At 40.5% G+C, this 20866-nt stretch overlaps 1 protein-coding gene across 5 annotated transcripts in view; it reads left to right on the forward strand.

The window, feature by feature from the left end:
• The window catches only part of ADK (adenosine kinase), a 253036-nt gene that overhangs the window by 115529 nt on the left and 116641 nt on the right, over positions 1-20866 (forward strand). For all 5 annotated transcript variants that reach the window (XM_062001445.1, XM_062001448.1, XM_062001447.1 and 2 more), the window contains exon 6: positions 1567-1675. In XM_062001445.1, coding sequence (XP_061857429.1) covers positions 1567-1675 — 109 coding nt within the window. The remainder of the gene's footprint in view (positions 1-1566; positions 1676-20866) is intronic.

Below are 20866 nucleotides of genomic sequence, written 5' to 3' on the forward strand. Positions count from 1 at the left end.
TACGGTTGCACGAAGCCACAAGAGAGCTAGGTTTAGAGTTTCAGGAGCGTGTGGTAAGTGAAGGGAAACATAGAGAACCATTGCTTGGTTTTTTGGAACATAGCTGCTTTTCACTAAGCAACATAATTAGACAATATTTTTCCAGCTAGGTCCTTGATGGATATTTAGAGTTTGCCAAAACTGAAAGGTTTCATTTCCTTTTGAAGTTTGGTTTCCAGAAGATGACCACGGTTGCACACATCGTGCTTGGATTTATTTGGCTCTCCAGTGGATTTCCTGTCATTGAAACGATATCAGGAATGGAACTCCTTGCACTGTCACTACTTGTACTGCCCTGCAGAGCCTTGCTCTATTTGTTTGGAAAGTATTTGTGAAGTTTTCCAAATTCACAATAGTTCTCTCTGCCTTTAGGCTCTAGAACTAAAGGGATAAGCCCCAAGAATAAGCCTGGGGTGAGGTTTTTAATAGCCATGCGTTGTGTGTGAAATGACACGTAACTCATCTGGCTGATGCACTGAAACATCACAAAACAGGGATGTGGTATTGTTAAAGGTGCATCCTATGGCTAATAAATCTTGACCATTAAATGCAAAACTCTGTGCCAACGTGGAGTTGTCTGTCTCCCCAACTCCCCTGCTTTAAATATTGGATGTTAGGGAACGTTCTCATCATGAAATTGTGCAGAAGGATTTGTTCACAGAAGCCAGAGTGGAGACACAGTGCATAACCATCTTTTTGTGGCCTGTTTTTAGGAGTACATCTCTAAGTTTTGTGTGTTTTCTAAGTCTGGATTGAATGACTGAAAAAGAAGGTTTAAAATAGGATGCATCTTACACTTAACAAAGTAAATATGATACAAGGATTTTTGGCTTTGCTAATAAAAGTTGTGTCCCGTGACTTGTGTTTGAACTTGTTAAGAGAGAATGAAGTACAAAGGAGTTTTTGGTAGTTTTCCAGTAATACACAGCTGAGCCAAAGGTTATTTTAACAGATCATCATCTAAAAGTAGCAGCGTGACCCTTTTTCATTTGCTAAAGGAAAATGTGAACCTAATGGTGGAAAAAAAGCAACAAACAAACTCCCTTTAAAATAATTATTCACTGGGAAATCATAAAGGCAAGACATTGATATCCATCAGCTTCCTAGTGAGGGAAGAGAGTTTTCACAAGATAAGCCAGAGTGTAGCTATTTTTCTTTAGGTGTTACGTACTGGAGGAGTTTTAATGAAGATCTGCAGATGCTGTACCACAGGGAGTTGAGCACAAAGTGCAACAGAGGTTGATTCCAAGCAAATGAGAGCGTGTGAAGTGTATAACAGTGATTAGTTACATCAACTATGTAGCTGGATATAAAACACATTATCTAACATATGGATTAAATTGTATTTAATACATGATTTTAAGTATCTAAATATTATGACCTGGTCAAATAAAGTATCTGTGTTTTATGGAGCTCTTTGTGATGTTCCTTGGGATCTCTGGTTATTGAGAAACGTTGTCCTCTGTGAGAAATTTGCAATAGTGTTAGTCGAGGAGGATCTAATGCCTGGGTTTTAATCACTTTCAGGTCCCTCGTAGCTAACCTTGCTGCTGCTAATTGCTATAAGAAGGAAAAGCATCTTGATTTGGAGAAGAACTGGAAGCTGGTGGAAAAGGCCAAAGTTTATTATATAGCAGTAAGTTCAGCTTCTTTCAAAGTGCCAAGGTTTCTCTTACAACAGTGTGAGCTTTAAACGATGTCTGTCGCATATGGCTGTGGATGATCTCATAGGAACGCAATGAAAGAGAAGGAATGCTTCAGTTTCAGCAGAGTTCGAGTTCTTTGAATTTAAGTGAGCAAATGTACAAGTATGTTTTAGTTGTGTGTTTCCTATAAATTATTGGGGGGAAAAAAAGATAAGGAGGAAACAGTTTTCTGAGCTTTTGTAGTAGTGCATCAAATTTCCATTTCACATTTTCTAGTAAATTGTTGTGAAGGATGCACAAATTATGTAGAAAAACACTATTAGCATAATTATTCACTGCAAACAGTTTGAGCTTATTTGTGTGAACAATCTTAATTGCTATTTATTCCATAGTAATTACTACTGCACCTTATAACTCAATATTTCAGAAACAATGATTGTGACAAATCTCTTGAATGTGGGCGGTGGGACAAACTGGTCTTAATGATGAAATCTTGCTTCTGGAAGAAAAAGGGGGTTTGAGGGTTGGGGCATCAGTACATTCACAGTTAGTATTCCTTTTTGTTACCATCCAGAATGAATCAAGACAGATGAGTGGATGTGTGTAGATTGCATCTTGCCTAAGTAGTGGTGGTGAACTCGTTGCTCTCGAGTTGATAGGAGCGATCAAAATTAGCAAACAGAAGACATCTATGGCAGATTAAAACCTCGTAACGTGCATGGAATATATGGATTCTCTATGACAGCTGCTTCCATTCCACTACCTGAGCTATGTGGGAACAGCTGGTAAGAAGTGTAAAAAATTGATTAGCCAAGAGGAACAAGTTCATTGAAAATACAGTTATTTCTTTTAGCTAGTGTTAATGTCTCCCACAGCCTGTTAGTGTGCACTGCTGTAGGCTTTACATGGTTGTTATTGATTCTTGCGTAGAGCCAAGACTGCCCCTTTTATAACTGTCAAAAAATACTGCTAACCTTCTTGGTATACAGAGAAAACACATCCCACTGCCATGACCAGGTTTGTATCCTGCAGTTAAAAGAAAAGAGAGTAGGTGTATTGTCTACTCATTTCTTTTATTTCTCTTTTTTTTAAGTGTTCTGGGGTTTTTTTTATTCCTAAATAATTATACCTCAGTCTGTTCCAAATGCTGTGCGTAAGAATTAATGTCATGGGCTGAAAAAAAAACACTGAAAGGCCAAGAGTGTTGTTTAAAGAGAAAAGAAGAATGACAAATGTTTCCCAAAGCTCTCACGCAGTAAGTTGTTTGGGTTCTCTTTATTTTTCCGTGCTCATATGGAATGGCCAATGAAGCTTCCAATTGGCAATTTGGAAAAAAGGAACTTAGTGGAGATGTTTCAGGAAAAGTGGGAAATGTTACTTGAGGTGAAAAGGAAAGCTTTCATCTTATTTCACTTCTGAAGCCACTCTTCTGTGTTCAGTTGATTTGATCACTTAAACTTTGGGTGATTCACCCCGCTGATTTGCAGATGTAGATTACAAGCTGTTCTTCAGCTGCCAGAACATCCAAACCTTGCCTGAGAGAGAGGGAGAATTATTGTACCAAACCAAAAATAAGAGCCAAGATGCACATATGTTAATGGATAAATAAATAACACTAAAGTGCTAATAAATTGTATTAGACGTTTGCAAGATGGGACTCGGATCAGGGGAACATCTGATTGCAGGAGGAGATCTCTTGGGTAAAGAACCTGGTTCACACCTGTAGCAACAGCACTCAAGGATTAGTTCATCTGAGAGAGTTCTAGGACAGTGTTATCACTTCAGATTGCAGATTGCACGTGTAACTTTACCTAAGGAAAGGAGATGATGCGTGGAACTGAACATGCTCCCTCATGCTATAGGCTTTTCTTTCATTTAGCATCCTTACTTGCAGGCTTCTGACCTTTTACCAGGTTAAACAAACCCATGTAAGGAATAATTACCATTCTGGAGGTATGGGGTAGCTCTCCCAGTCAGGGATTTTGTCTGCTGTTGACTGTCCTCTCTTTAGTCATTTTACCTTCCTGGACGTTGCAGTGTGCATATGTTGCTTTTCATTTCCTTGTTTCTATCCAACTGTCACCTATTTGTTGGGTTGCATTAGAATGTGTGTTAGTGACAGATACTTACTCTGGAAGCCCCTGTCCAGAGATTATCAATCTATTTTCTTTTCAGAGCGGGGCAGTTGTTGCTTTAGGACAGGACTGTGATACCCTATGGTCATCTCTATGTGCTTCCTAGGACAGATAATATGCTTTTCAATGCCACATTCAGCAGAATGGCCCTCAGATTAAATTTAGCTCTGAAGTCTAATCAATTCACAGAGGGAGGAGTAGGTACAAAGGGAAAGATAGCGAAGCCCTGACAGAACCCTTAAAGACAACTTCTGTTACCGTGAATGAGCACAATACATTGATTTTAGCCATCTGGTAATCAGATCCAGCAGACAAATTGGAGAAAGACCAGCAAAGAATAAGACCCTTTAAATCACAGATAGAAGCAAAATACAGAGGCTGCCCCAGCTTTCTCCAAGATAGTAAACTTTAAAGGTGTATTTTAATCCTTTGAAATTACTCTCCTTGGTATCGTTTAAGATAGATTACAGGTGCTGTCAAACTCGATGCTATTTCTTTCCCTTCTTCAGATATAATTCATATACTTGCAGTAATTTCTGCCATTGACATCGTATCTTCCAGTCTGTCATATTCATTTCACCGTGGATCAGCTAGCTGTGCTCCTGGTGCCTGATTAGAATTCACTGTGAGGGATGTTATTGGGGCTGGAAAACGTCTCTTCCTCAGACATTTCCCTTCTTTCACAATAAGTCGAGAGTTACGATAACACCAAACATTGTCATTCTGTCTCCGAAACTGTGAATGGGACACAACCTGACATGGAAAGAATCTCAAGTTGTGTTTGCTGGGAGTAGCAGGCTCTCATTTATTTCCTCTTTTCTCTCTGTGAGTCTGTGCTTTCTGTCAGGACTTGGGTTGTAGGGTCTTTGTGTGGTGTTTAGTCGTGGCTGATTTTTTGTTTCCTTCCTTTTTTCAATGCCTTTAAGTGCCAGCTGAAATCTACAGGAGTTGCTGTTCAGTTTCTTTGCCATGGCACAGAAGCATTCTAACACTTTGCATGCAATTTGCAATGTATAGCTATTACTTTTCATGTTTTCTGAAGGCCTGGAATGCAAAGAGATTTTTATCAGCAAAGTCTTTGCATTAAGAAATGAATCTACTGATAGGAGTAACTTAGGAAAAGTGAGGAGGATTTTAGTTGCCATCTGACTCCAGTGAGCACCTCTGTTACAGTGGGTAAGGAATTTTGCACTTGTCCTTTCATAATGGGAAGGAAATGGAAAAGGAGAGAACACTTTCCTTGGTTAAAAGCTGCATTTAACCTTGCGAAATCTTAACTCTGTGACAACTGATACTGCTTGCTCATACAGAAAGCTGAACTGTAACGTTGTGCCTGGATTTGAACATCTTTGCAGCAGTGTGCTGCTTCCCAGATGTGTGTTTTCTCTTATTCCACTCATCCCTCCTTACTTCTGCCAGTTGTTTGATTTTGCTCTATGTGTTCTTCAGCCCAACACCTGCGTTCATTTAGCGTTTGCGCTTGGAGGCATTAAGTGGGTGAAACACTGTCATTTGATGCTAAGATTATCTTGGTGCTGAAGACATGGATGTGTTCTTGAAAGTCCCTTCCATGCTTCAGTTTTTCTGGTTTTAACTTAAATGGTTTCCTTTACAAAGCACATGAGATGGCAATATTGGCTGCAGTTAGGTTCCCAACGTGTAGTAAGTTGTGTTTGAACTTAGAAGGGATCGGTTAGGTAGAAAACCAAACTGATCCTTCAGGAATAAAATGCTCGTCACCTTTCTGTACAAAGGAGAAGAGCAGATTGTTAGGGACTGGATTCGAGCTTGTGGATGTAGTTTGTATGGTTAAAAAGCTGGTGTTGCAAGTGTTGTCTCTCCAAGCTTTTCTCATTAGTATCTATGTAGACTCCTTGCCTAGCCATTTCATAGAGGTTACACCACTGAAGCTCACACTTAGCTGTGTTCATTGAAGAGATGTGGCACCATTTTTACACTGTATGTTATGAGCATTTTTGAACTTAGGGATTCAGCTGCAGTTCTACCTGTTGTAGACAGAGTAGAGGGGCAACGAAGCTTTTTTGTAGCTCTAAGCCTTACTTTTATGCAGCTGAATTTTGAGTTGCTCACTCTCAGTATTGCCACACAAACTTTTATTCAGAGAAGGTACCACTTCCACTCAGTCAGCTTTTTATGGACTGCTGTTATTTCACAATCCATAAAAGTTGAAAGCATTCCCTTCTCCTACTCCCATGTGGCAAGCAATAGACGTTTCTCAGTGGCGATGCTCTTCAGTTGTACCGCGTTGAGAATAAAAGTCTCCAATACTGCTTCGACTTGTTAGCCCACACTCAAATTACAGTCACAGCCTCCAGCATCTCTTATGTCTTTACAAAGTTAATGTTAAGTGTAGTTTACTATGATGTTAACCACAGTTTGGACCAAGGTTGGGTATTCTGGTCTTAAGCTGAGTTTGAGGTAAGGCACGTCAGGTGTTGTGGCGTCGTAACGAACCCAACGTAACATACCTGTGTGCTGCAGGAGAAGCTCTCAAAGCTCCAACCACCCTGGTGTGTTTCAACAAATACTGTGGTATTTCTGTCTTTATTTTCTTGGGATGCCTCAGTGCTTGTCTAAGCAGAGAGATACCGTGGTGGTGTAGTGGGCTTGATGGCGGAATTATCCGGTTTCACCGTGAGGCTGTCAAAACATAAGCTCGATGTCAGCAATGTGTAGCAAAGCTTCAATAACGTTCTGCAGTGTTTTACCTGGGCTTTGGCTATTCTACTTGAGAAAAAAAATGCTGATTATGATAACAATGTAAGTAGAAATGAAATATCTTTTGTGCTGTCTCCTCCTTTCAGAGGCGTATTCAGTGAAGGCATTTTCATTGTAATTTACTGCTATGATGAGTGTGATAATTTACAGTGGATTGTGATAGGCTTTTTCTCTTTGAGATGTGCTGGCTCTGTGTGTGAAACATGGGAAACCAGAGTTGTAGACACTGTCAGGGAATATTTGGGGGAAATATCCCCCAAAAAAGATGTTTGTTTCCATAACTCCACAATAGCTTTTTTTTCCCCATTGATAACTTCTGCCTCAGTGCTCTGACATCGGTCTGTGTGCCATTTGACATGCAAAACTTACTTCTCACAATAATGAATAGGTTTTACGGCCAGGAAAACACCGTCTTGAATGTGTTAACTAACAGCAGTTTGCTGCCCTGGGACAGGACTGCCTTCCTGAAACCCACCACCTTGAGGGACTGTGTTTTCTGGAGGGTAGAACTGAAGTGTGATGCATTTGTTGTGGAGAGATGATAGGTTCTGTACCTAAGCGGGGAGAAAGTCTGCCATTTACTGCCTTCCAAAATACCTTTTCTCTCCTAACCACAGAGAATTGCAGCCTTATTTCTTTGATCAAGATGCAAAAAACCAAGGAGCTTTGTCTAAACTGGCACCAGCACGTGTTACATCATCCTGTGATGTATTTAGGATGTGGTGTGCATTACGCTACCATTTCAGGTGTGACTTGTCATGCATAGACAACTCTGCCAATGTTTTCTCAGGCAACTTCTCTAAAAAGTGAATTAGCAGGTTTTTGCTTCATTTTTGTTTTACCAAGTTTGGTCCTCAAGACGTCACCTTTCAAAGACGAGCGCTCTGTATTTGACGCTGCAAAATGCATCCTGGATCTTACAGGGAGGTTGTAGCTCCTTTTTTCCATACTAGAAAATTAATGAGGATCTGTTGAACATCCTTAAAATATTTCTAAGTCTTCACCTCTGTGTTAGTAATTGTTGGGGTTTTTTTTTTATATGAAGAATATACTTCTTTCCTCTCCTGCCATTCTGCTGCTACCCCGGTAGCCTTTAAATTGCAGATCCACTTCTTCAGCACAGCAATTAGTGAAGCTCAGTCATGGCTTCTTTCATCATGTGATTTTTGGGGTGTTTTTTAGAAGAATGCATTATTAGAGCACTTACAGAGCCAGTCTAGCTGCAACAGCCAGGCGGCAATAGCAGTGCCATTTTTCACAAAGGAAATGTTGAACGGGAGCCAAATGTTTGGTGGCAGAGTCTGTTGCTAGGAAATCAAGTTCCTGAGGCGATTAATGACAAAGCAAGCAATAACAAGAAGGCAGAATTACAGATTTAAAAGAGACGGAGGAAAAAAAAGTGGTTGGTGTTATAATTACCCAAAGAAATCCGTACTCATTAAATTGGCTGTTTTTATGATTGACTTTAATTGGAGGTTAGCTCAGATATTTAGCTCCTTTCCCACCCCTTTAAACACACACATGCACATAATCTGTAGAGCTGCAGACTTGTTTTTCTAAGCATTGAGAGGAGCTTGCCCTGTAATTTGATCCCCACTGACAGATGCATTTTCTATGCTGCCATTTTGAATTAACCTATTGTGCAACAATTTTCCTCAGCTCTGTTGAATAAAACATCAAGTCTTATTACCTCAGATGGATTTGATAGAGTAAAAGAATGTACTTCTAGCTGAAGTAGACTATTTGCAATGAGTTCAGTGATTTGAACTCTGCCAACAAGCACCAATAATTTGCGATGTGTACTTAAAGAAGGAAAGAGAGAGGAGCCACGTGGGGGGTCTTTTTGGCTGTATGAAGTTCAAATACGAGCCTCAGAGTAATATTGTTGTTTGTGTGAAGGTTATTCCCCGAGATCAAGCCTTTTCAGATAAAGCACGTTAACTAAGATTTCCACCATTAAGCAGATCGGGTTTGAACCGAAAATTCTCTTGCCCCCAGTGGTTATTCAAACTGTCATACTGTGGGATTAGAAAAATAGAAATCAATCCTCCTCTCCCAGAAAGCCTAACAGTTGGATTTCTCCTCTGAGACTTCTTTTGTGAAGAGAAATTTTCCCTTGTAAAGTTAAACTGAAATAAACGATGTTTTAAAGCGATTTTCAACTCCAAACAATTTGTATCCCGAGCTGAGGGAAGAACAGGCTTTCACCTTATTCACTTTGCCCCCCCTCCAATTAGAAAAACTTATGCAGTCAGTTCCACAACATTTTGGCTCAGAAATGGGGAGGCAACTGACCCTGACATTTAAATCCTGTCATGTTCCATCGATCATGTTCAAGCCAATATTCCCAAGTGATGTGAGAAAATACCCCCTTCCAGTACCTGTAAGTGAACAGACAGTCGCTAACTGTAAAAGCTAAATGATGCCACGGCTCTCCAGATTCCTAATCAAACAGTGAAACAATAGAGCTGCGTGTATTCCGTCCAACAATGCCCACATCACTAATCAGATGCCAATGCCAAGCTGTCTGCTTTGTTAAATACCCAGGTTCCCCGAGGCAAGAAGACAGCTGCTATAACTGCTATGAAATTTGGTAGCTCAATCTATTTTTGCTACCCTTGGGCTATCAAGCTACTGTTAATTCAGACCACCCCAATTGGTACACTTTAGGGACTTTTCTTTTTTTCCAAAGTGTTTGTAATTAAAATGATAAAACATCATTATTACTCCAAAGATGTTGTGTGAGCTTTGCATTTGACAGATACCTACAGAGATAAACCCAGCATGTAATTTTCATTGACATAATGGTTATGATTGCATTACCCTTTTAAAAGTATATTGCTTTTGGGCGGGGGGTGAGGGTGGGGGAAGGAGGAGGGTGGGAGTGGGGGGAGGGCAGGCTTTTATTTCATTAGTAGTATTTGTAAATCTGTTGAAATACTAAATCAGCCTCTTAGTTGCAAGCTGCTTGCCTGCAAAGGCTGAACTGGGCTTTGGAGCACACCGGGGAGCAGCGAGAAGAGGCGTTTGCCAGGGCCTGGGGACAGGGACCCGCAGACCGCCGCCCAGATCTCTGCTCCCAGGTGCCTCCGTCTTTGGGGACACCGAGTCTCAGATCATGTGTAGGGTCTGGGCAGACTCAACACACTATTTAAATGTAAATTAACAAGGGAAGCCTTCATACTCTAAGGGGTGAGATGAGTCAATTTGAAGGGAAGTTTGTACAGCAGGCCCTCTTGCACGTCAGTCTTTATTAGATGCTCTCTTTATGAGAGCATGAGAATTTTATCTGTTACCATGTCAACTTTGTTAGAGCAAAATCTCAAAACTCAAGCACCAGGAGACTGAGGACTTAGAAGCTCTGACTGGAACAGTGTTGTCTTTCTTTGGAACTGTCCTTCATTTCAGTACTTCTCTGAGAAGGTTTAACAAGAATCGTTAGATAAAGACCGTTCTAAAGACAAAAACTTGGCAATTTCTGATTTGAAGTAAATTGTTTCTTCTGTGTACTGACTAACAGAATTTATAATGAATTTGTAGTCACCCCTCTGTGTACAGTTGATTGGCATTTGGAGTTGCACCTTTCTTCCAGAGGAGTTGATCTCGTTAACACGTGGAGCTGCCGTAGTCTGCATAACCGTGCAATATTCTTTGTGCCTGTCAGCTGCTGTGTGAAGAACCACATATAAATACCACAGCACTTGGGATCTCTTTTACATGAGAACTTTATAAAAGCAAAAATGCTGTGTGTTGGAGTAACTGGAGAGCTGAGTTAGGCTGCTTATGGTAGCCTACTACATGGTCTGAAGTTGACATCGTGGTTCCTTTTGCTGTTTGTGTGTGATAGGGACTGCCGTTGTTTAAATGCAAAACAACTCTTTTTTTCCTCCCCCCAAATTCTGATTATTTGCTTTGAAATTACATTTGTTCTTGTAATTTCAAAGACACTTGGCTTTTGCTGTAAAGTTATAGAATGTTAAGATATATGTACAAAATGCATAAGCTTCCAATGAGCTGAAGAACTCTACTGAATGGCGTTGATGTGCTCTGTAGACTACAGCAGGGGTTGTGAGCAGGATAGGAACCTGAGGGCTGCCTCTTGAGTCTGCAAGTAACAATTGTAATTTCCTAAAGCGTTTTTTATGGCCCAGCTAATCAATATCCTCAAACCCTGTATCAGTGTGCTACATTGTGCTTGGCCACTGTGTGCTTAAAAGTAGTTTACAGAAACGGTCCTGTGCAGATTTTTTGGTCAGGTATTAAATGCTTTAATAGTAGGCCTTGTAAGTTGGGCTTTTTACAAGTTCATGACAGATTCTTTAGCCCTTTAGGAGGCAGAAGGGCTGAGCCTTGCCAGTCTTTTAGCCTTTTTGTGAACTGACTCGTAAGAACAGGCTCTGGAAGTTCATTTGAAAGAAGCCACGGGACATGAGACACATCCTGGATTGGCCTTTGTGCAACAGGGGAAAAGAGCCTTCCCCTTCCTCAGGGGATATCTGCTTTAGCTGAGATCTTCATGATGTTTTCTGAGTTTCTTTCTAAAGAATAGAACTGTGCCTTAAAGATAGGGCTGAGCAGGTTTTGTGGTGTGGCTTTAATCCTTCTAGTCATGGGGCTAATGCTCAATCAGCAGTGCGCCGGGTCACCTGCTTGATAAATGTGCTTCAGAGTGTTTGATTTGGTCAAAAGAAAGAAGATCCTCCTTTTTTCTTTCTTCAGATAAGGACACACTACTTTAGGAAATGGTAAATCCTCAGAATAAATCAAGAGTAGTGTTTTAGAAGAAGTTTCTAAGTTGGGGAAACAGAGGTAGACACTATTTCTTTCTAAGGCGTATCCAGACCATCATGGTAGCAGGTAGGTCTTGACTTATTTTAGCAATATGAACAAGACAGAAACACCAGCACTAATCATTGCAAAGGTTTGACTTGAACAAAAGCCAAGGGCACTTAGATTTTGTCGAGAATGAAAGGATTTTGCTGATGCAGCTGCTGTGGAAAACCCTCCTGGGGATTTACACTTCTGCCTGGCACAAGCACCCTAATGCAGAGACGGTTTGTAACAGCTGCTATACCAGCAGAAATGCCCTCACCTTCCCAGGCCAGGCATACATGCACCAAGGTTTGTATTGGCAAGACTGAAGGGGTGAAGAACTGTGTGGTTTTTCCTAAGTAATGTAGCTGCTTGGGCAAAATGATTTAATAAATATCAGGCCATGATAGTCACCATAAATATTGACATACCCAGACCTCATAATCCATAAATATCACACAGCCTTTTCTAAATCACACAATTCCCCATGTGTGCTGTATGGCTAATAAAGTCTGGCCCTTGAAGAGCTGTAGATGAGATCTTGTCTTGTTAGCAGTGTTTATGCCCAAGTTCCTGAAGTTGTTTTCAGAATGCCACTGCTCCTAATAGTTTTTCGCCAGCCAGGCTCTTGCCAGATGCAATATAACAATACTTTCCTGCAAATTTGGAAATGGTGGGGAACAGCAGTTAACAGTATTTAGCATGAAATATGCCTCAGCATATGCCTCTGAACGTGTCTTTTTAAGACCATATGGAGTATAATTGGTGCTGAGCAACGCTGAGGTGTTTTGTGAAAAGTAAAGGCTAAGCATTGAATAAAGTCATAAAACCTTAAAAGAATGAAACAAGTAGAAGAAACGAGAGAAAGAAGGGAGGTAATCTCTGCACAACCTGAAGTGAGAGGCCACGGTGTTTTTAATAGATTTTTCTTCACATTAGGGTTAAAATTAAGAAATTCAGCAAAACACTGAGCAGGTAGTGGGCATGGAAGAGAGTGTGAGTGATTGAAAAGAAGCAGCAGCAACCTCATTACCCATTGAGAGCAGCCAGGAGAATACTGGTGTTTATAGCTGGGCTTACTGTCATCGACATTCTTTGCATCTGGAGTTCTTAAGGCACTTGGTCAAGGTAAAGTAAGAATGGATTTCGTCCTCAGATATGAATTTACCTCGTCCTTTGAGGACTGGAGTCAAAACTTAAGAGCTTTTAGTGTGCTTATCAAGATACCTTCGTTCCAAGAGGTGATTTAGCGTTAGTAGTGCAACGTGGACGTGTTCCTGTGCGACCTGATCTAGGTGAACCTGTTTCTGCAGGGGGTTGGACTAGATGATCTCTAAAGGTCCCTTCCAATCCCCATCATTCTATAACTCTATGATAATGTGCTAAAGATTCCTCACCATCTTACTGACTTGAGTCATAAGCTGCAGCTGAATGTGGGAAAAAATCTGCAAACCCTTAAGTGATTGAAAGTTTTCAACCACCTGAAGGATCCCATTTTAGCTGAAGAAAAAGAGACATTGTCAATGAGGATCTGTGTAAAGGATAGCAAGCATATATAACGGATCGCAAGCATTCATTCCCCAGAACTTGTGCTGTTCCCCAGTACTTCTTTATACTGCTGAGAATGGGCTGAAGAGAGTTTGTGCTGAGGGCTGTAGATTCTTATCTGCCTAATTGAGCCATCATTTGTTGACATGAGGGAAACCATGTGACCCACCTTTAATGCCTTTCTCAGTAACAGCACAAGTGTAAAACCTAGCTCAACAGCATGTGGTAAATTTTGTTTAGAATGGCCTCTTATATGGAATATTGTGAGGTTTGGATTGCAGCAGGATGAAATGTTTGAGGGTTCGTATGGTAAATACGTTAAATAAAATGATTAGATTCTAATTATTTTGGAAGCCTTGAACTTCTTTCTACTACAAAGCTCCCAAACCATGAGAATGTGAATTTAAGTCCTTAGTTTTATCAGTATGGTGATAACTGAAACCAGATTTCATCTTTCTTCTCTTTTGAGGCCCAATGGAAGAGTTGGTACCAAGTGCTAGGCAGTGGTAAAAGGAACAACAGAAAACATTCAATATTATCATTTAGTGGATAAGTATCAGTAAAGGGTATTAAAACCCCCCAGTAATTGGAGGCACATTCTCTGCTTTATTCAGTCCATCTGGCACATCAATTTGATGTTAAACCTCAGTCGTGCTCCCTAACCAAATACCTTATTTTATCCAGTGTAGAATTACAGGCATGCTGCTGGCTTTTGGGGATAGATGTTTGCTGGAATAGTCTAGATGTTTGTTTGTTTGTCTGTTTCCCATGACAATAGGTTGAATTGATCTCATCTGTAAGAGAATTTCCACTTTGTTTCTAAAATAAGTGGTTACTGGCTGCTTTGCTGACGAAGTGGTGTCATAGGCTGCAGGGACGGGGATACGGCAGCAAAAATGCTTTGGAATGATATGTACAAATCAAAGTAACCAAGGAACCTGAGGTGGATCTAACTCTAGAGGCTGGCTGGCAGATGGATAGCTAATGTGATCATGTCTGCTAATTTTGCAAATCACTAGCAGTCATGTCACCACTGATGTGGCAGAGAAGAGATCTGAGGAGGACCTGAGTCTTTCTGCAACTACGTATCTGTGTTGGAAATCCACTAAGCTGAGAATAGTGGGCAGCTGGAAAAGCATTGTATGTGCTTCTCTGGTTTTACTCTTGTGTAGGCATCCACTTGTGACTGCTGTTGGGATGGGATACTGGCCTAGAGGAACTTTAAGCTTATAATTTGCTACTGCAGCTTTTAAATTCGGAAGATTCCTGGATTGCTCCTCTCTTTGATGTACAGAAGGGAATGCCTAGAATGCTACCCAGGACATGAATTCCATTGTCTAAGCTGAAGGCTATAAATGCTAGAATAGCTAAATAGCAATCATCAAATCACAGTCAATACATATATTTAACCTGGAGTCACAGTCATCGTTGCTTCCTCTCATTTCCCTATTTGAGAGAGTAACTCATAGCATCTGACAGATTAGAGGATGTTTTGGTGCTGAGTGACACATTGTCAGGAAGGAAGAGCACTGCCACGTCTCCTCTCATTCTCCTTTCAGCTCAGATAGATTAGAGAATAGCAAACCTTAGACTTTGCTCTTACTTCTTTTCTACTCATAACATAGATTCAGTCGTGCACCTGCAACTAGTGCATCAGTTGGCACTTGGAAAGTCATTTTCTCTTCCTCCTCTTCCTAACAATACTTAAGCAGTATTGTTGCAGCTAATAGTCTTCCCAAGAATCTAAGTTCAGTCATCATCATCATCTTGTCTCTTCATTCTTGTTAGTACCACATATGTCATAATGCTACAAGTAGTCACGTATTTTATTGTAAATAGATTCCACTTAATATTGCATCAGTTCCCCAGTGCTGTGTTGTCCTCTTGTTACATCTCAGCCAGGTTTTCAGGTTTTTACAGTCTCAGCAGTAGGGAAGGGTTTTTTTGTTATAAAATAACAGAAAAGATATCGTTTTCTTTGGAAGCTGCTCCCACTGATAGCTGGAAGACAAACAAAAAGAACAAGACCAAAAAAAAGCCATCGTATTACTGAGTGTATCTGCCCTTTAGGTAACAAATGTGTGTTCTTGGTTTTGCCAATTCAAAGTGTCCAATGGAAATCAATTTCTGTTTTTAGTACAACAAGAAAAGGGGGGTTGACATAATAAAAACCTTGGTTGATAGGGCCAGTGGCAAAAAAAAAGTGTTGCAGAGTGACTCATCTGTACTAGAAGGGCAACAGTAGCCCACAGCTAAAAGAAAGGAAAATCAGTTATATTGTGTGTGCTCTGTTTTTGCATATGGGCCTCAATTATTGTACCTCAAGTAAGATTAAATACTTATTATGACATCAATAAAGTACAGATTAGCATTATGAATTAGGCACAGTCTTAAAGACAATCCTGTGGGCAAAATCTAGAAGGCATTTGTAGGCCCTTCAAGTTGAAGAACTGGGGCTAAATGTGGAAGTTTTGCTAAAATGCATAAAACATGTCAGCTGTGAATTCTACATGAGTAATATTTGCTTTGGAGTTGTGTTTGCCTTGAGTGATAAGTTTGCCTAGCAATACTCAGAAATGATTGCCCAGAAATGGATCATAGTTCAAAAATAAACCCTGTGCAAATTGGAAGGAGTTAATGTTTGCCTGATACAACAAATAAGACGTTTGAGAGCAGGTATAAAAGCAGTTCTCAGTTTAAACTCTCTTGTTTAGAAAGAATGAAAAGCTTTTGGAAGTCCTCTGAAACGTTGTGGCTTCATCTTCCATATCAGCACTGTTTCTCACCATAAGAGCCACAAAAGTTTCAGGTTGTATTGCAATAACTACCCAGTTTTGCCCAAGTGTTAAGAGTTATTACTAACGACTCATTTTGATTTCTAATTGCCATTCTAATGGCAGTTCATTCTAATTTGTCATTACCAAAACCTCTGATGAGAAGACAACCTTCCCAAAATTTCTCAGTACGCTGTTTTTCATATTGAACTTCATAGTTTGATCATTTTCTAAAAGCTCTTAATGTCTGATGTGATGCATTTCTTCTCTAAAATGCATTATAAAAAGACCATGTGTATATATATATATGGATGACCTGTCTTTGGTGTGTTTTGTATAGTCTTGTTTGGCATAATCATTCAAACAAGGGAACATCACAGATCCTTCAGCCCCGAAATAGTCTCCTGTTTTGGTAGCAGTGGACCAGCAAAATTGGATTTTTTTTGCCTATCATCTTTTCTCCCTCTGACTTGCCACATTAAAAAGATTACTGCCATGTTGGCATTAAATCCTGGGCTTCAAGCGTATGGAAGCGCAGGACTTGTGCTGCAGAGATGGTTGGTTTAGTCTCCAGAGAGAAATCCTCTTTTAAAATCTCCTTAGACCACAACCTTCTTCACCATAATGATCCCTATACTTTGTCTTTTGGTTTCTAGTTTAATTTGCTTGTGCCACACGGAAGATTTCTGTTGCTTGCTGTAAGTTGATGTAAAACATAAAACCTCATCTTGTCACGCTCAGAATCTCTCCCGATGATGAAGCTGCAGGATCTGGTAACCCACAGTCACGTGGGCCTTCAAAACTGAGTCATGGACCTCATAAATAGTCTAAAAAGCAGTAATGGCACAGCCTGCAGCTGTCATCATCCATAGGAGCTATGACTTCTTTCATAGCGTGGAAAGAAATTAAGCGACAGAGGGCAAAGAGCACGGTATAAAGGAGTTGAGTGCACTGTAGGTAATTCTGCTTGTGGTTTCAGTCAACATATTTAAGGTACTTTGTTAGGATGTGGGATACCCCATTTGGTTTACAGTGTGGTTTTCCTGAAAGGGTGGCATTGGTTAGGCACAATAAAGCAAACAAATCATTTTCTCCAGACGTATGTGGTTGCCGTTCAGTAACTGTTGGCTCTTAAGAGCCCCAGCCTAGCAGTAGTTGATTTGCCAGTGTGACGCTGCGTGGTTGGTGGTTCAAATGTAGCAGTAAATCTAAGGGTAATTTTTCTCCAGTTTTGCTCATATTTTTGTTGTAAAACTCCCAGAGTTTTATAAGGGATTGTCACATGCCAGTAAGACCACCCAGTAAGTTCAGAACAAAACGTTTGCTGCCTCGTGTTGACTGTACTGTGTCCTTAATGATTTTGTTACACCAATTTGAGGTATTTGATAGAGGTGTTAACAGTGGGCTCCTCTTTTATAAAATAAACAGGTTGTATCTGACTTCAACAACCAAATCCTAACAAAAAAAAAAAGGCAGAAAAGGTAACTTAATGGCAGAAAATAAATGTTCAGATATGAGCAAGTCAAGTGCCAAGTTCAGCACACTTTCAAGTCACTGCTTTGTCAGAATGGACTTACACAAACGAAATCCCTGTGTATTTAAGTGACTTCTCCCAAGAAGCAGTGTACGTGAGAGAAATGAAGACAACTGCTCAACTTGCTATGAAATGCACAACGCTTGTTATCGCTCCCAAAGCTGGAATCGCGTGCGTCTGTAGCTGTTTATGGCTGGCTTGAAAGCGATTGGATAAGTCTGCTTTCAGAGATGGCTGTGCTGCTCCAGCTGTGACATAGCAGGAGTATTGACAGTTGGTTTTAGCTGAATCTGACTTGAACTACTTTGAGCAATGCTTTATTTAGGAGTACTTTGTGCTCTGATTGATGTTGATAGTTTAAGGTGCTTTCCAAAGTTACTCTGAGGTTGTTTAATACAACTGTTAGGCATGGGTTGGACAAAGTTATTGTCATGGATTTTTTTCCTTTTAAGTCCAAAACCAAGAATTAACCTCATCCCCTCTATTTGCTTTAAATCAATGGTGTCAATTAAATGAACTACTTTTTTACCTACCCCCCCTTCACTTGTGTCACTCTCGTTAGACATTTAAACATCTATAAAACTGGGATGCAGATACTGTTTATTTTCTTTAAAGTATTTTCTTCAATGGAATAAAAGAGAGAAATAGGAACGAGAAATAAAACTGTGGGACAAAATACTAGGAACGTTTACAGCTCTTGAGAGAACAAGCTGATAGAGGAAGACAAGTGCTAAGGGAGGAGTAGGAGATCACAGTCCTGGTATGGCAAAATGCAGACAAAGGATTCTCTCAGCTTTCAGTAGTCTGCAGCCCAAGGTCTTCCTCAGGTAAAGGTAGCAGCATGTTACTCAAGAGTTCTTGAGCTTTATGAGTTTTTCCCAAGTCAATGTAAGTAATGGTGCATTTGTGGCATCCTGGAACAAGAAGGCAGCAGTGCATGTATGAAGTGAGAGGGACTTCAGTTTTGAACTTGACTCTTGGTAGCTTGAGTTGATGTCCTTTAGTCCCCACAGTACCAGAGACACTGAGCACTTCTTCTCTGTGTCCTTTCTCACCCTAGAAGCTAGCTCTCAGTTCTAGAAAGAGTGTGGTCCTGTGAGATGTTTGACATGGAGTGAGCAATGATGTGAATGTAGAGTGCCAGGCTGATGCCATGTGAAGAGACATCCAGCTTCTGAAGTGGAATAGGCTCGTGTACAGAGGCTTTGGAGCCTTAAGGCTTGCCTGCTGAAATCAGGAAACAGTAAGAACGTGAGTTTATAGTTCTCACATTCCTCTTGTTCACTCTCATATTAAACATAGTATCTCTTAAGTACATAATATTTGGCTTTCACATGTTGGTGGCATCCTGGCTTTAGATTTCACAGCCTCAGTTGTCTTACTCTCTGGTCATCATGGACACCTGCTTCTGGCTCCCACAAGCACAACAATGTGTTTGAGATGAAGATCTGTGGCTGTAATTTGTTCAGAATCATTTCCTAAACTCCAATATAGACTCTTTCTTTGCTTTTTTATGTACTTGCAGAGCAATGGCTTTTTCTCAAGGAGGGAAGATGTAGTTTTTATTCCTAGCTTGATCCCCTGATATTAAACCAGAAAACCTTTCCTCACTCCTCATCTGAACGCTGTGGAAGACACAGGATAGAGATGTATAAACATTCCAGTGATGGAAAACTGGTGATTAAAAGGTATTTTAAAAAAAGAAAATAAAGCAGTCATCTGGATTTTGGGAGAGTAAAGAGAAAAGGAATGAACCAGCTGACAGCATGTGAGAACAGTACATGTCATGTGAGAACAGTACCTTCCAAATAGGTCCATGTTTTCCCAACAGCAAATATTCACACAGGGCGTTGTCCAGACCTCTTATGATTAGTAAAGTTAGCTTTATAGGTAAACATAACAAAGTAATCAGCAAATACTTTAAGAAGGAGATGGCAGAAGATGGAGGAGGACATGGTGAGCATGCAGTGGTGCCTTGTGGCAAACTTGCTTTTCTGTCTTGCTGGTTTCTTAAACAGTCTGAGATTAGCTTTTGTGAAGTGTGAATGAGCTGTACTTCTGCCCAGGCCTCAGAAGAGCATGTGTGCCTTCAGACACCATCTAATGTCTTGTATTTTCTTTGGATATGGTCTTAGTGGCATCACAGTCTAAACAGTCCAGGTATTTTACCCTGACTGGCTACTCTGAGATCCTCTTATAGATATTTTTCTGCACGGATCTGCTAATCTTCTTGCCCCTCAGAATCACTCCTATGTATGTTTGTTCTTGACTGCAGGAATGCATTTGTAACCTAGTAGTAATACATTTTAACGTGGAGTTTTTGCACTCACATTGAGAGTGCTTCCTAAAAGGACCCCGAGTTACTACACAGAGACATCGTGTACATTTACACTACAGAGCTAGGTCAGGTTTTCTAAGCTCAGGTTGGTGTACTGAAGTTTTCTTACCTCGAGTGAGGGTGGACACACAATGTGCAATACAACACTTCAGCTGCTGTGCACTCCCTGCCATTGCTGGAACTTGTGTATGACAGGTTCCTGAGGCTCATCCCAGGGTTAACTAAATCACTGTCACCTAAGCAGCTACGTTAAAAAACGCATCCAGCTGGCAATCTTCTCCTTCCCTTGTAGGTTACTATCCACTCTGAAATGTAAAGAAAGTAATCTGTCCATAAACAGGGCTGATGGTTAGCAGGAATGTTGTTGCCACCTCGAGAAGTGTGTTTTCCTCTGGTTCACTGCTAGCAATACAGCAAACCCCCTCATGAATACCAAGGATGTGTTCTCAGGGGAAAACCTGAAGGATGTTTTCTTAAATATACCCAACAAATAGAGTATTCCAGTTCTTTTCTTTAAAAGCAAATATTTTCTGGAAGACTAGCCTCTCACAAAAGTGGATATTGATGTGGTGTCCACGTGGGACAGAATGGGATTGTTTGAGCTCACTCAAGTGAAGTCTTCCACCCCTTTTGTAACAAGTACAGGCAGCAGTAGATGAATGAGCGTTACAGCTGGTGCCTGTTGCCATCACATGTTCTGCTTATGGATCTTGTCTTACTCTAGACTTGATGTATTGCAATAATTGAAGTAATAAACTTCCCAGTGAAAGATTCAAGAAGGAAAAGATGCATCTTTCTACTCAGGCTTGAAATGCCTCCCGTCATTAAGTGGAGGGTTTGAAGGTTTGGGACATTACTTCTGTGGCGTTCTTTTCTAATGAAAAGACTGAAATGTTTGCTCTATTTCTAGTTGAGTGTAGGTGGGAGAAAGCAACATTTTGTTCAACACATGCAAATATAACAACATTCTGACAGGAGCAATGTTAATTTATCAAAATTTGCTTCACGTGTGAATAATTGATAAGGCCAAAATCTCACCCTGGAGTTGCTACATGACAGATCCATTTCACACAGGAGCTTAATTCTTTCATAATAGTGCTTTTAACTCTGATAAAACAAATGAGTGAATTCCTGAAATGTGCCTTTTAGCACTGTGCTGTCTTTCATTCCAAGTTGCCATGCAAAAATAGAAACCCAAATGGTCCTTCATTCAAATGAGCTGTGGCCCCTGGAGTCTCAGTGTTTTCATGTGTGGTCTTCAGCCCACAGCAGCCAGATCAATGTCTGTGGAAACAGAGGTT

Source organism: Colius striatus, chromosome 8 (genome assembly GCF_028858725.1).
Source record: "Colius striatus isolate bColStr4 chromosome 8, bColStr4.1.hap1, whole genome shotgun sequence".
Lineage (NCBI taxonomy): Eukaryota > Metazoa > Chordata > Aves > Coliiformes > Coliidae > Colius > Colius striatus.